The sequence below is a fragment of the Oryza sativa genome, chromosome 7, assembly GCF_034140825.1.
Source record: "Oryza sativa Japonica Group chromosome 7, ASM3414082v1".
NCBI classification, from domain to species: Eukaryota; Viridiplantae; Streptophyta; class Magnoliopsida; order Poales; family Poaceae; genus Oryza; species Oryza sativa.
This window is the reverse complement of record NC_089041.1, coordinates 21,511,052-21,527,446: the sequence shown is the minus strand read 5'-3', so window position 1 is coordinate 21,527,446 and position 16,395 is coordinate 21,511,052. Positions and strand designations below refer to the sequence as shown.

At 43.3% G+C, this 16,395-nt stretch overlaps 2 protein-coding genes across 2 annotated transcripts; both read left to right on the top strand.

The window, feature by feature from the left end:
* Positions 1 to 98: 98 nt before the first annotated feature.
* LOC4343493 (cysteine-rich receptor-like protein kinase 10) lies at positions 99 to 4,500 on the top strand. The gene is made up of 7 exons (XM_015791861.3): positions 99 to 1,050; positions 2,517 to 2,657; positions 2,752 to 2,882; positions 2,969 to 3,179; positions 3,273 to 3,510; positions 3,610 to 3,760; positions 3,863 to 4,500. Exons 1-7 carry the CDS (start codon positions 183 to 185, stop codon positions 4,211 to 4,213), a joined length of 2,091 nt encoding a protein of 696 aa, XP_015647347.1. The 5' UTR covers positions 99 to 182; the 3' UTR covers positions 4,214 to 4,500.
* A 909-nt stretch (positions 4,501 to 5,409) lies between these two features.
* LOC107278600 (probable long-chain-alcohol O-fatty-acyltransferase 5) lies at positions 5,410 to 6,688 on the top strand. Its single transcript, XM_026026731.2, has one exon. The coding sequence runs from the start codon at positions 5,483 to 5,485 to the stop codon at positions 6,545 to 6,547; it is 1,065 nt and encodes a 354-aa protein (XP_025882516.1). The 5' UTR covers positions 5,410 to 5,482; the 3' UTR covers positions 6,548 to 6,688.
* The last annotated feature ends 9,707 nt before the right edge of the window (positions 6,689 to 16,395 follow it).

The following is a 16,395-nucleotide window of genomic DNA, read 5'->3' as shown; positions in this document are numbered from 1 at the left end:
GAGGCTCAGGTGGGCCCACCGAGACTCGCACAGGTCAAAGTCAACACACGACGAAATCAAACAGTAAAACAATCTGAGGAGAGTGAGGCAGAGAGAGCAGAGTGATTCGAGAGCAAGAGCAAACCACCTTCTTCTTCTTCTTCTCTTCTTCCTCTGCACTGCAGCTAGCTCTCTGCTCCGCCATGTGCCGCGGATCAGTCCTCCTCCTCCGTGTCCATGCCGCGCTGCTTCTCCTCGCGGCGCTCCCGGCGCTGATCGCCGGCCAGCCGTGGGAGATATGCGGGGAGAACGGCAACTACACGGCGAACAGCACCTACCAAGCCAACCTCAAGCAGCTCGCCGCGGCGCTCCACAAGAACGTCTCCTCCGGCACCGGCGGCGGCCGCCTCTTCGCCTCGGGCGCCGTCGGCGCCGTGCCGGACGCCGTCTACGCGCTCGCGCTCTGCCGCGGCGACATCAACGCCTCGGCCTGCGCCGACTGCGTCGGCACCATCTTCCAGGACGCGCAGCAGCTGTGCCCCTACCGCAAGGAGGTGTCCATCGTCTACGACAGCTGCTACCTCCGCTTCTCCAACCTCGACTTCCTCTCCTCCGCCGACAACTCCGGCGTCGTCGACCTCTACAACACCGGGACCGTCTCCGGCGACGTCGGCCGCTACGACCGCGCGGTGACGGGCCTCCTCAACGCCACGGCCAGGTACGCGGCGGGCAACACCAACGCGTCGTCCAGGCTGTTCGCGACGGGGGTGATGGTCGGGTTCGACGCCCAGTTCCCCAAGATCTACGCCATGGCGCAGTGCTCGCCGGACCTGTCGCCGGCGCAGTGCGGGCTGTGCCTCGGCGCCATGGTGGCGCGGTGGTGGCAGACGTTCGAGCCCAACACGCAGGGCGCCAGGAGCGTCGGCGCGCGCTGCAACATGCGGGTCGAGCTGTACTCGTTCTACAACGTCCCTTCCATGCTGCAGCTGCAAGCCGAGGCCGTCGCGCCGTCGCCATCGCCGGCGCCGGCGCCGGCAGGGAAGCCACCTGCTGTGCCGGGCACTACAGGAGGTGAGCTTAGCTGACTTTACTACTATGCATATTAATTAGGAGTACTCTGCTTCCATCTTTTGTTCCCTGAAAATTATTGTACCTAGTGTGATGCTGGACGTATGATAGCTTAACTAATGCCATTATAATTTTGCAAAGTTTGAGATATACCATCGGTATCTCAATGACATGTAGGATCCACATGAGTCAATGACATGTGGGTCAGGACGGCATGGTTTTAATTTTGCAAAATTATAATGGCATGGTTTCAATTTTCCCTTTTAGGTTAAGTACAGTTCAGAATTTTCATCACGCCAACTAATCCATAGTTTAAGCAAGAAACGTCCGAATTTCTCTTGGTATTAACTAGATGAATGCCTAGATTTTCCATGATTCGATCCAGACCTGTTGCTGTCATGCTAGTTAGCGTATAGTTCACTACTATTCCGTACTAGTGTATACTAGTACTCCTATCATACAGTTGACTAAGTCTACTTTTTCCACCGACTAATTTCTTAGAGACATTTTTATTTAGGGAATATAATATCGAAATCAACCTAATCCACAAGACAAAATTGTGCAATATGATACTAGTAATACGTGTGGTTTCTCTGTATGTGATTCAATTATCTGTCAGTCGCCTAACTTTCAGTTGTTTGATCAGCTAGTAGTTAAGTGAATGCACGGAAAAAAAAAGGCACTCTCTTCTTACTCTGAAAATTTACACCATCTTTTCTGAGAAGAATCTTGTGTCATGTATTTTTCTGTTTGTTTGGGAACAGTTGTCTATCTTTTCGTCTTCTGCTTACTGTTCTAGATTCAGTAACTGCAGGCAGCACCACATGTGCAATGGCAATCTAGAAGCTATGACTTGTAGTCATGTTTATATATGGGGATATAAACACAGGCATACAGCTGTTACCAACTTTAGATTGTCAAATTGGTAGTTTGTAGTTTCGACTAGATATTGTTATTAACATTAGTTAGTTTATGCATTTCACTCAAGCAATGGGAGTTAGAGTGGAGCACTAGTCAAGAAAAGCTAACAGTGAGTGTTATGACCATAATGCATAACATTGATAGGCCATAATGCATAACATTGATAGGCCAGTGCCAAACTGCCAATGTGATATCATGATTCATTACCTATCTGGAATGCCATTTTAGACCCAAAATAAAAATAGGCGTGCAATAATGATCTTGCAGAATGCTGGGTTAGCTTATCTGAAAGGCTATCCTTGCTAGTTGCTTACTGTTCAACACCAAATGGCAGTTTTTACACAAAATTTGAGTTTTCGGAGGCAAATATTTCACACAATCTCTATCACATGGAAAATTTCAAAGAATCTGCAATCGCTATCTTACTTTTCAAGTGTGAACTCATCATCAGTTCCTCCTGGTTTGCTTTCTGCTAACCGTGTCTTGAGAATCTTTCACCACAACCATACTACTTTTTTCCCATGTGTAATACGGAGTATAATCTACAGGGAAAAGGAGAAACGGAGCAGGTAAAGTTCTTGCAATTGTAATGCCTATAGTTGCTGCCATACTGGCAGTCACTGTAATTGGCTTTTGTTTCTGGAGGAGGAGAAGACCAGAAAAAACACCTCCACCAGGACCGCTCCGATGTGAGTCCCCTGAAGTCTGAGCACTTAAAATCATGTGGTAACAAATTAAATGATTCATTTGTTCTGTGTTCACTTTATAATTGATCTATGCCAGCCGCATCTCGTTCGGAGGACTTTGAGAGTATTGAGTCACTTTTTCTTGATCTATCAACACTCCGAATCGCAACAGATAACTTCTCCGAAAATAACAAACTTGGTGAAGGAGGATTTGGTGTTGTTTATAAGGTATTGATAGGCTTCTAGCATCTTTATCGCAACAAAAGTAAGTAGAACCTGCGCCAGATAACAGGTATATATATTCATTTGTGCAGGGATCCCTACCACATGGTGAAGAGATAGCAGTAAAGAGGCTCTCACAAAGCTCTGTGCAAGGAATGGGGGAGCTGAAAAATGAGCTGGTTTTGGTTGCCAAGCTCCAGCACAAGAATCTTGTCCGTTTGGTCGGTGTTTGTCTAGAAGAGCATGAGAGGATGCTTGTCTATGAATACATGCCCAATAGAAGCTTGGATACCATTCTTTTTGGTGCATTTCCCCTCCGTGCATTCTAAAAATTTGTCAACATTAATTTGCACAAGTAATTCATGTCCCCTGATGCTTCTCATTTTCATGAGACAGATGCTGAGAAAAGCAGTCTGCTAGACTGGGGAAGAAGGCTGAAAATAATAAACGGAGTCGCTCGAGGAATGCAGTATCTCCATGAAGATTCCCAGCTGAAGATCGTTCATCGGGACCTTAAGGCAAGCAATGTTCTTCTAGACTCTGATTACAACCCCAAGATTTCAGACTTCGGCTTGGCAAGGCTCTTCGGAGGCGACCAAACACAGGACGTCACAAATCGCGTTGTCGGGACATAGTAAGCACATCCAGTCATCCATCAACACCCATGACAGACAGATCAAAGATTGTGCATCAGATATCGTCAAAGTTAACCATGTTCTTAATTTATCTGCAGTGGATACATGGCGCCAGAGTACGCGATGCGTGGGCACTACTCCGTTAAGTCAGACGTGTTCAGCTTCGGCGTCCTGGTCCTGGAGATCGTCACGGGGAGGAGGAACAGCGGCTCCTACTACAGCGAGCAATCCGGCGATCTCCTAAGCATTGTGAGCACCACCAACTTCTTAGCTCAATTGAGCAAAACCAACATTACATTTCTCGCAGTGACAATTCAGTTAAAAAAATGGTGATCTCTGACGACGATGCAGATATGGGAGCACTGGACCATGGGAACCATCATGGAGATGGTGGACCGGTCCATGGGCGAGCGCGCGGCGGGCGGCGAGATCGCGAGGTGCATCCACGTCGGGCTGCTCTGCGTGCAGGAGAACCCGGCGAGCAGGCCGGCCATGTCGGCGGTGAACGTGATGCTGAGCAGCGGCACGGTGTCGCTCAAGGCACCGTCCAGGCCGGCGTTCTACATCCGGAAGGGCGGCGGCGACGACGGCGGCGGCACGGGGTCGTACTCGGGGTCGTTCGTCGGCACCTTGCCGTCGTCCGGCAGGTCGGCGCCCATGTCGCCCAACGAGGTGTCCATCACTGAGCTCGAGCCGAGATAAGGAAGAAAAATGTAGCAGAGCCATGTCATGTCACAGGAGTGAAGGGCTCCGGGGATGCCTAATTTGTGATTTTGTGTGCTGTGATGGTGTCCTCAAGATGCTACAATGTATAGAAACAGGCAGTAATCGTTGGCAAGAACAAAATGCCAGCAAAACAGTATAGCACTTTAGTGTTGTCTTTTAACTCTTATGGCGAATTATGCTGAGATAATTGCATGATTTGCAGGTGTTCATTACAAATATATTACCCTCGTTTCATATTATAAGTAGTCTTGACATTTTTCTTACTTTAACTTTTTCAAATTTAACTAAGTTTATAAAACAAAATTAACATCTACAACAACAAATCAGTTTTATTAACATGTAATATATTTTTGTAGTATGTTTGTTTTATGTTGAAAATATTGTTATATTTTTCTATAAATTTAATCAAACTAAAAAATGTTGATTAGTTAAAAAGGTCAACTTATATAATATTGAAATGAATAGAGTAGTGTACTCACTGGTACATGATTTATGTGGTTGAACATATTCGAGCCCACATGTCTACGTATGCCAAATGCTCAACTCAACAGGTAAATCAAGATACATAGGAGGAGGTAAATAAATCATAGTGCACTGGAGGAGGATCTACCTTGCAGGACATTGCCAGATATTCCTAGGGGGAATGGGAATAGGTGTTATGTGGATGCTGCTTGGGTGAATGGTTTAGCACAATATTTTTCCACATGCCAAACTCTCATAATGCGCTCTTTATAAAAGCTAGTACTATCTTGATAGCTCAATCTTCTTTGTAGGCAGAATTACTGGCTCTGATGGCAATGGAGATCGCAAAATTTCTTGACTTTGCAGGTACCATCTTTAACAATAAGAAACTTCGATGCTGAACCATGACATTGGAGTCTCAGACGGTCAGACCCTGAAAGTTTGATGCAAGTCAAATGGATTATCAACAGACAACAGGGTAGCCGACAAGATAGCCAAGGATGGTAGACATGAACAATCTTCTGATACGGTTCATATTTTGTCAAAATATGTTGCATATTTAAAGTTTTTTTTTTTTTAAAAAAAGAGGCCACATGTCTACAGTGAACAGTGCGTCAGACTGGCAGTGCAGATAGCAATTACCTTTCTTTAATCCTCCTGTTAATCACAGATTCTATAGTTTTAATCCATCGCCCATTTGACATCAGATCATCCCTGTGCTGTGTGCTCGATCCAGATCTCCCGCCGGTAGCCACCGCGCGTGGTCGCCGCGGCGGCATCGGCATGGCGTCCGAGCTGCGCGCCCTCGCCGCGGTCTCGGCCGCCGCGGCCGCGGCCATGGCGTACGCGCGCTTCGCCACCGCGCGCCTGGCCCCGGGCGTCCCGCGCCTCGCCGCGCTCCTCCCGGTGCTCGCCCTCCTCCCGTTCCTCCCCTTCGCCTTCGCCTCCATCCACCTCCGCACCATCTCCGCCTTCTCCCTCGTCTGGCTCTGCGCCTTCAAGCTCCTCCTCCTCGCCGCGGGACGCGGGCCGCTCCACCCGTCGCTCCCGCTCGTCCGCTTCGCCGCCTGCGCCGCGCTGCCCATCAAGGTCGTGGACGACGAGAAGCGGAAACCCACCACCTCCACCTCCTCCTCCTCCCGGCGTCTCGCTCCGGCGTTCGTGCTGTCCTACGCGGCCAAGGCGGCCGTCTTCGCGGCGCTCGTCTCGGCCAGGTGCTACCGGGAGGGGATGCCGGCGTACGCGGTGGTGGCGTTCGACGGCGCGCACGTCTACCTGATGCTGGAGCTCTTCCTGGCGTCCGCCGCGGCGGCCGCGCGCGTGGTGCTCGGCGCGGAGCTGGAGCCGCAGTTCGACCGGCCCTACCTCGCCACGTCGCTCGCCGACTTCTGGGGGCGGAGGTGGAACCTCATGGTCCCCGCCGTGCTCCGCCCGAGCGTGTACCTCCCCGTGCGCGCCCGCCACGGCGCCGCGGCGGGCGTGGCCGCGGCGTTCCTCGTGTCGGGGCTCATGCACGAGGTGCTGTTCTACTACATCACCCTCGACCCGGGCTGCACCACGGGCGAGGTGACCGCGTTCTTCGCGCTCCACGGCGCGTGCGTGGTGGCGGAGCGGTGGTGGCTGGAAGAAGCTCGTCGTCGCGCGTGGAGGTGGAGGGCGCCGCGGCGGGCGGTGGCGACGGCGATGACGCTGGCGTTCGTGACGGGGACGGGGTCGTGGCTGTTCTTCGCGCCGGTGACGCGGAGCGGGCTGGACAAGGCCATCGTGGCGGAGTGCGAGGGGTTCATGGCCTTCTTGGAAGAGGCCGGGTGGAAGGCGGCCGCCGCGGCCCGTTTGCTTCCGTCGTGAAGGCCCATGTTGTAACCGAGCAGCTGTTCGTGGGCTGTTCAGCTGATTCATGTTGTAACGGCCCATGTCAAGTCTTTCCCTTTGTATTGTGGCCCGCGGCCTAACTCGATTCACGGCCAATCCAAAACAGGTTAAGAAGCAGTCCAACTCGCAATGAGAGAAGTGACGAGATGGATCAAACAGTTGCGGAATAAGTGCACTTACCATCCCTCATCTTTACGTAGAGTTTGTTTGATATCCCTTAACTCTAATACCAAAAATCTTCACCCCTAAACTATACAAAACCGTGTAATTTGAGTCCCATAGCAGTATGAATGTTTAGTTTCACAGACGTGACATCCTAGTCAGCAAAAATAAAAAAAAAATGTGGGGCTTGCTTGTCAGGTCCCTTTTGTTCCTTCTCTTTTATTCCCAAGAGAGGGAGGCGACCGACGAGAGAGTGGGGGAGAGGCTGGCGAGCCTAGGAGGGAGGGGGGAGACGGCCGACTCACCCTTCCGAGCTCGCCGACCTCCTTGCAAGGGAGGTAGAGGCGAGAGAGGGAGGGGAGGCGGCTGACGAAAACGGCTGGGCTCCTGCCATCCCGCGTCGCTTGCAGATGCCTCATGCTGCTCTGTCCTCGTCGATTGAATCTGTTGCTGCAGATTCATGTTGCTGGCCGGAGTGTGGAGTCAACGCAACGCGACGGCTCCAGTCTCCTGGGTGCGGCATTGGCTAGAGAGGGGAAGGGCGGAGCCTGGTATCACCGAGCTCGAGCGGTAGCCTCGACTCCTCTCTCCTGAGTAGCACGGGTGGCGGGAGAGACGACGATAGCGGCGGTCGGCAGTGTGGACTTGCCATCATCCACCTCGACCTTGTGGTGGCGCCATCCTCACCCTCAGTTTCCCCACACCCGCACGTTCCAACGACCCCTTTCCTTGCCCTCATCTTTGATGCTGCTGGCCGCCGTCCTCATCGTCCGCCTCCCCGCACCTCGCCTTGACCTCGTTGGTCACACCTTCCTTGGCGTCCACCTCCCCGTGCGCCGCCTTGACCTCGCCAGCCGCGCCGTCCTCGGCGTCTGCCTCCCGCCTTGATCTCGCCGGTCGCGCCTTTGTCGGCCTTCACCTCCTTGTGGTAGAATGGCTGCGGGTGGAATGGCTGGTAGAGTTGGTCGGATGATGTGGAGGGGCGGGGGCAAAGGGGAGCTTGTCAGGTGCGGGAAGCGATAACGGCAGCAGTGGTGCAGGGCGAAGGGGATGTTCTGGCGGTGGTGGTGCAAGGCCGCAGTGGTGGAGGCGATGCGGGGCTGGGATGAGGGGCACCATGCCTGACAAGTAGGCCCGGAGATCTGTTATGCCAGCAAAAACAAGGTAAAGTAGGATTTATATTGCTATGGGACCTAAGTTGCATGGTTTTGAATACTTAAGCGGTCAATATTTCCGGTATTGAGAATTAGGGATTTCAAACAAACTCGACGTAAAGTTGAGGGATGGCAAGTAGACTTATTCCAACAGTTGCATGTTGGTGCCCATTTGCCAAATTCCAGCCGAATGGCTTTCCTAAAAAAAAAAGGTTCGCAGTGTGTTAGGAACAAAAACGAATTTCAAATCTTCTTTTTCACATCGCCACTGTTGTGTCACTCAAGTAGACAAGGATATTGAGAAGGTAGGGAGAAGTTACCTTAATTAAGGTACTGAAATCCTTATTATAAAATTTTGGTAAATATAAATTACTTTTTCAAGTACTGTAAAATTTCTTAACCAGAGTTAGTTAAATTTCTCGCGCAAGTTTTTCTCACCCAGAACTTACTGTCTGTGAAGCGTCAGATTGCTTGGAGTTCGTGCATACAGATGAAGGGGAAAAAAAATAAAAATCTTTGCGCTTGCAGGTAACAGAGATTGATACCACAACCTCAGGAACCAGTACTTTGCATTTAGCAACCACACCCAATAACCATTTTTTTATTAATGACATACCGTTTGCATTGAGTTACATGCAACTATAGCAGTTATAATGTAACTATGCTACAATTATACTATAGCTACATTTGTATGTTTTTCACTGAAAAACTCACGAAAGTTTTATAGATAGTCCCTTCTCAGTTAAATCTGCATTTCTTTTGAGCTTTTCGGATGGGCTATTCCCTTGATTAATGAGCACAAATTCTGATCTTCTAAGTAGTGAATTTTTTTAGAGTAAATTGCAGTTTGTGTCATGTATTATTACCCTTGTTGCAGCTTAGACAGGGTCTTAGCCAGGATTTTCACTTTGGACCACATAACCTTGCCATTTGTTTCACTCCACACCACCCCCTCATCTTCTCCAAGTCAGGCAGCCCATCGCCGTTGCCCCTTTCTTTGCTGCTATTATCCTCTCTCCCAACCTATTTTCGTTATGCTATCACTGATCAAGAGGAGGTAGAAGTACGACTGCTTCCCAGACTCTAGTCACCCTATCCAATCTAGAGGGAGGAGTAGCAGATCATCACAGGTTCAGCACCGCTTCAGGTGCTCAAGCTGAGATGAAGCACATGGTGATAGAGCTGAAGTTGCTGGTGCCTGAGCTCGAGCTTGGGAGCAGTACAACAGCGCTTCGTCAGCTAGGGACTAGAATAGGCAATGTTTCTTGGGCTCAAATATATGTAGGTTGCTTTCACCAGGGAACTCAGTCCCAAACACAGATGGAGAAGATGAAGACTTCAGTATGCTAATGACCAAATTAAACTAATCATATCACCTCACCTGGCATGCTAATTTTAGCTACCAAACACAAGGGAGTATAAAGTGAAAATATTACTTGTTCCTAGTCCAGTGTGTAACTTTGGTAATAAAAGGTAGCCCAATGTGCAATTCACTTATTTTTTTTTAAAAAAATAACTCTCTATGCAAAAGTTTTTCTTTAAAAAAATCAAATATATATATTTTTAGATTTCTGATAATTAACATTTAATTAATCATGCACTAGTTACCGCAATGTTTTCCATGCCGGAAAAGCCCAAAACTTCCCAAAGGAACGCAATATACTTTGGAACTTACTCCATTCCTTTTATATTGTAAGTAACTTTGATTTATAAGAAAATATAGCAACATTTTAAAAAAAACATAGAATTAAAATATATTAAATGTGATATTTAATAAACCTAATTTGATGTTGTGTATATATAAGTTACTCAATAAATATGGTTAAACCTCTAAAGAAGTTTGAATAAAAACAAAAGGGTGAATAGCCAACATGGTCCCTGAAGTTTCGCTTTAGGCCGAAGTTTCGCTTTAGGCTCAATTTATTTCTCGATATTTCAAATCGTCCAAACAAATCCTCTAAATTAATTATTTGGGTTAATATAGTCCTTGGACCCACAAAAAATGCCAAGTGAGCATGCCAATTGCGAAGTCATCCTCGCATGCAACAGCATGGATAAAATGACCATTCTTCCCTTATATAACATATAGAAAAGAAAGAAAAGACATAAACAGAAAAAAATAACAGGCTAGCTTAGGGTCAACATTGTTGCGGAGGGTGGCCGACAAAGGAATTTACACGATCACTGCATGGCTGCAGCAATCGTAAGTGACAATTCTAAAACAATCATATACGTGTGAAACATTTATCTTCTTATTTTTTCTTTTTTATATGGTATATAAGGATAGAATGGTCATTTTATTCATACCGCTGCACGAGGATGACTTGTCTTGCTCACGTTGCATTTTTTTTTGTCTAAGGACTATATTAATCCAAATAATTAATTTGGACGATTTGTTTGGATGATTTGAAATCTCAAGGACTAAACTGGGCCCGAAGTAAAAACTCTAGGGACCATATTAGCTATTCACCAAAAACAAAATCGAAACTACTTTAATATGAAACGTATAAAACTGAGTGAGTACCAGTTACAAACAAATCTGTGTTTCCCCTTTCGGGTTTTATGATTTTATCACCGCGGCCACATGTTGTGGTCTCGTTCGTAGTATATGCCGATTTTGGAGGTGGACACGCGAGTCACCCATGTCGAATTGTCGATCGGTTGGGCTTCCACGATGTGGCGGCTTTTATGCGTGTGGCGCGGTACCAGACGCGCGTGCGCATATGGCAACGCAAATATTGCTGTTCTTTCGAGGAATAACAATATGCAAGTTGTTGTTCTGGTCCATGGATTTTCATCGTGCTAGCTAGTTAATGCGTGCGATCGAATTATTGTTATCGTCTGAAAATGCGCTCCCCAAGATGAGGCATGGCCATGAGATCTGCCACTATTAAAACCTCCCAATATTGATCAGTAGCTCCAAGCTAGGGCCATGTTGATCGAGCAGTAATGAAAACACATTGATTTGATAGAAATGCATGCTCACAACAATGGATTGAAAATAGACAATATTACAACATTTATCATTTAAATGCTCTGGAAAATTTTCATGTTAATTGGACAAATAACAAACAAATCTATTCATCTATCTGTGTGAGATCAAATTGTAACAACTTAGATTAGAAGAAGAAATTAACATCATTACTGTAGGAAAAGTTCTAGTTAATAAGAAAAATAGTGATTAAATCTGGTCATCCATCTAAACCGAATTACAGTAACAAATAAGATTAGAACAGGACTAATTTCTAATTATTAATTTTAATTTTCAAATTCAATAAATATAAGATGCAAGATGGAGAATACAAGATGATCGAGTACAGCATCATATTTATCAATTCTTGATGGATTTATTAATGAAGGCAAAAGAATAAAATAAAATTGAGACTCATATTGAATACAACTTGTGTTAACTTCAAAATTACTTTATCAAGAAAATAAATTGAAACGGACCATCTACAACTTAAAAAAAGTTCATGTTGGTCACTACCTACTAATAAATGCTATTTTGAATTTCAAGAATTATGGAAATAATATAATACTTCCTCCATCTCAGTTTAATCATCACCTAAACAAATAGCGTAGGGACCAAGGATAACAAAATCTTCATTATTCTAAAATTAATTCTCATCAGTTAAGGTGCTACGTCGTTTCGTATCCCGTGGATTACATAAAGTTTTAAATATTATATGTAGTTGCACTAACATAAATTAATTTTGGTTGGTTACTCTGTGCACAAATAAATGAAGATGTGCTTGTTAGATGATGATTATTTTAGAAAGAACTCTGAAACCTTAGATGACGATCAAACTGGCATAGAGTGAATATATACTAAATTGGGGCTTCAAGGCAAGTACAACTAAGTGTTTATTAATTTCGAAATTTTAAATTAGTAAACCATAAAAGCAGAAAGTAAAATAAAATAAAGAATATAGCCCAGATGCCTGTTTGGAAATACTATTTTAAAATTTGAATGTATTAATAAAATCATTTTTAAGGTATAGAGCAGTGTATAATGCAAATAATTTGCACGGACGCACCTCTGGGTTTCAACATAGGAGGCTGTTGATTTACGTTTGACTATTCGTTTATTAAAAAATTATACGATCAACATTTATTTTGTAGTAAGTATAATTTATCATTAAAGGTTTTTTAACAAGATGTATATTTTTAAGAAAATTAAATAAATAAAATAGTCAGTAAGGGTGGCATATATTATAAGCTAGCTTACAAGCTAAAAACTCTAAATCTAAACAAACAGGTTGATTCTTCATTTAGTTTTCTTAAAGCCAAAAGCCATTTTATACTGGTAAGCCCAGGTTGGAGAATTTTTTTTTATGTGAAGCGGGGAATGACTTCACCAATTAAACCTAATGCTTTAAACCCATAGGCTTATAAAATTTTTAAGCTTAAAATTAGCAAAGTATAAGCTAATAAACCTAATAATAAAAGGCCCTAAGAACCAGTGGTAGTATATTTTTAGAAAAGTCCCTTTGGGTCTCACCGTGCTGGCTGATGATGATCAGACCGAAGATGTTCGGTTTCCTAACACCATGCAGGCATGCACCAAAAGAAACGGAAGGAAATGGTTTAATATATCGTTAGGCAGTGCTAGCTTGACTAACCATTTTCCACACACATAAACCAACTGCAGAAAAACAGCAGCAAGTGGGGTCATCAGTAGTTTCTCCATCCTGCTGTCGTTGTCCCAACGAGGGGCTAGCTGCATCATCCAAAAACGAAAAAGAAGAGGATAAGAAAACCAAGCTGCATTCGCCAAGAAGGTAACAGTGTAACACTACTACCCTCAACGAGCGTTAATGTGATTCGTTTGAGATGACTCACTTTTAATAGGTAAAAAAAATATATCCCATTTAAAATACCCTAGTGATATTTAAAATATTCTTAGTATGGAATACCGTTTGTGATGTATGACTATGGTTAATATACCCTAGTGATATTAAAAATACATTTTAGTGTTTTTAGTGTATTTAAAATTCAAAACTCGTAAATTCTCATCGGTGAAGGTTCTTAATTAATTATAACCAGTCACGAATAAGTCATCGGTGAATGGTGTTCACCTGATATAGATAAGATTTTTTTCATCGGTAACCACTAATCCGTGATGAGGTTTTATCTGTAACATATATAGGTTGTCACCCGTTACGAACGAGGGGTTACGTTGCAGCGTAACAGGCGGATGATGCCAAAGTGGGGCATAAGTGGAGAGCGGGAGCAGCTAGCCAAGCCAGATATGGATTGAATCATAGAGGACAGAACGGATCGAGTACGTCCACTAAGCAGAGCGTGCAGAGAAACTGAGAAAGCGAACCCAAAGGTAGCTAGTTAGATCAGTTTGCGAGACATTTGTGCGTGGTGGAGCAAACGCACGTACTGGTCTTCGGGGGACTTGACCGTGAAAAAGAGGCAAATATGTACGGTCGGGGGTCACGCAATTGCCAATTGGAGATAAGTTAGGTTCATGACTCCAGTGGAATCCGGTTTAGATTTCACCAAATCCGAACTTTTCAGACCGGGCCAAAAGCACAAACCAATCGGTTTTCGATCAAGTTAAAAAAAAATCAAACTGAATTTTAAATTTTTGACAAATTTATCTGGATTTCATTGGTTTTTGTCAGGTTTTCGATAGATTTCAATCTGGCATCGGAATTGTGAACCCTGGTGAGATGACTCAACTGTAGACTTCTTTCCATGAACATTTAGATGCTTGCAAGAGTAAACACTTCCGTTGTAAGTAGACTTTACTCATGCATATGAAATTATGAACCAAGTAGAAACAAAGAAACGAAGAATATAAAGATGTTAGCATGGAAATACGGTTAGGCACTAGTAGGTCTTGATGTAATTATTTTCTACTCCAGAACACAAAACTGCGATGTCAGGTTGTGAGAGTCATCTATGGCTTTTTCAAGTTGGTACTGAGATACATGCACTCCCTTGTAGATAAGGGGGATGTGTTATAATCAAACTAATGTCATATTGAGTTCACAATTCTGATAATAACCCCATTTTTTAAACTTAATATGTAAGTAATGTCAAATCATTATTCCCACATCATTTTTTACATTATTTAAACATATACATTATTATTTTAATAATGTATAACATGTATTCACATATTTCGGAGTAAAGCGTAGGATATTAAATAGTTAATTTCTTATTTATATTTAGTGCTTAAGAACACCAAGTAGAGTGCCTCATAGTCGCCCACCAGGCCCACTCACCTTCCCTCATCTCTCCCACTTATCTGCTGATGTAAAAAGAAAAAAAAAATCTGAACACTGGTTCTCACTAGGCTCTCCAATTGGCCCATCCCCTTCCTCCCCCACTCTCTCATCCTAATAAAAAAATAATTCTCCTCTCTGGTATATCGTTCTTAAATAATTATCTTAGCAACCAATTTACATAACCATTTGTTTTCTAAATAACTAGGTTTACTCTCGTGATGAAAAACAATATTCTTATAACTCTGGACTTAAAAAACTTATACCCTCCATCACCACATTTATTTAAGGATTCTAGTTTGTTTTAGAAAAAAACTAATGATAGAAAAAATAATTAAGTCGCCCTTATTAATGTATTAAATAGAACTGGAGGTACCTAATGGGATAAATAGTACTCCTTAATCCATTATATTTGACATAAATTTTGAATGTCCCAATCCTTTACATCTACGTATGGAAAGAGTAACTTAGTAATTTATTTACCCGAATATTGGTTCTCTCAGTAGATCCTCCCTACCATCCAAATGCAAAAAAAATATTTAGTCTCAAGCTATTTTGGCATTAAAAACTGGTGTCAGGCGCCCAATGGGGGTTGGAAAAAACGGGCGCCCACGTTAGCATGACATCAACATGCAAACTACTTTAAACTATTTTTTCTCTTAAATTATTTATCCAAATCATGATCCGATTGCACTATTAAATTTGTTGCAATTAAATCTTTAAAACAAGACCACACATGTATATATTCTGATGAAAAAGAAGCTTATTATTGAATTATTTTTAAATGTTGCACGCTGTTCCACCAAGTATATCGGAATTGTTTACTAAGTAGATCGAAAATGTTTCAATCGTTTAAATCTGACGCTGTTTCACCTTATATAAAATCAATGTTTCAGCAAATAGTGAAAGAATGTTTCAATTCACTGCAACATTTGATCCATACATAGTGAAACATTATAAATACACTAGGTGAAACATTTTTGGTGGAACAACAAATGAAACGAATTCCCTTAATAAAGGGTTTCCATAATATGTGGCTGATTTGTTGCAACAAAATGTTTCAATTCACTGCAACATTTGATCTATACATAATGAAACATTGTGAGTGCACTAGGTAAATCATTTTTGGTGGAACAACAAATGAAACAAATTCCCTTAATAGAGGCTTAATAGAGGGTTTCTAAAATATGTGGGTGATTTGTTGCAACGGAGTATATGGTGGAGACACATGGAAGTTGGTGGCACGGACACGTGGTGGGGCCCAGGAGCACGTGCACGTCTGGGGAGAGCACCCGATTTTGCTCTCCCCCCGCCGGTCGCCCGAGGTAAGAGGATTCTCGTTAAAAACTATGTCAGTAATGTATTAAACTGAATTGGTTGTCTTGCTAGAATCTTAGTAAAAATGGTACACTACTAATAGCTTATTTCACACGATAATAACTCTTCTTTACAATAATATTAAAATAGAGTTTCTATGATAATATTTTTTTTATACCAGATGGGGTGAAAGTAATTTTTTTTAATCATAAGAAGAGGGAGTAGGGGGATGGTTAATTTACCTAATGTAAACAATATGTTGATCTCTTATAAACATGTACATTTTGGCAGTGGCGATCCTAGGTACATTTTCCCGGTGTCCTCAGACCCCGGATAAATTATTCAATTCTAACTAAATTATATGATGATAACTACTATATAAGTAAAAATTAGATAATTATTACGCATTGGACCCCTGGTAATTTTTGTTCTAGGTTCGCCACTGCATTTTGGCAGGATTAAAAATATACTAATAGAAATCGAAGGGCAATCAAGATAAACAGAAAAGCAAAATTGCTCTGTTATAAGCTGTGAAAATTTGAGGGGGAAAAAGATGTAGCTAATTAAATTGTGGAAACCCCCATATATCGTTTCGACTTGTGTCAATGTCTACGGGCGTCGCTAATGGGTGGGTGATCGCTGTGGGTGATCACCCCCCATCTCCCCCTGACACGCTCCTCTCCCCCTTCCTCCTCTCCTTCTTTTCCTACTACACCATAAATTTTTAAAAAATAAAAAAACAAAGTTAAAAAAATTTATGTATAGAAATACTATATATAAAAAATATTTGAATTCAAATTTAAATTTGAATCGGGTATATAAACTTTTGACTTATAAACTTTGGTTCTATAAACTTGAGATGTATAAACTTTAGATGTATAGAAAATACTATATATAAAAAATATTTGAATTCAAATTCAATTTTGAATCGGATATATAAATTTGAATT

Excerpts from the sequence above, each read along its gene's own strand:
- LOC4343493 (XM_015791861.3), top strand. The coding sequence starts at position 183 with ATGTGCCGCGGATCAGTCCTCCTCCTCCGTGTCCATGCCGCGCTGCTT. Across the intron at positions 3,180-3,272 it reads CTTGGATACCATTCTTTTTG|ATGCTGAGAAAAGCAGTCTG; the intron begins GTGCATTTCCCC and ends TTCATGAGACAG. Across the intron at positions 3,761-3,862 it reads CCGGCGATCTCCTAAGCATT|ATATGGGAGCACTGGACCAT; the intron begins GTGAGCACCACC and ends ACGACGATGCAG.
- LOC107278600 (XM_026026731.2), top strand. The coding sequence starts at position 5,483 with ATGGCGTCCGAGCTGCGCGCCCTCGCCGCGGTCTCGGCCGCCGCGGCC.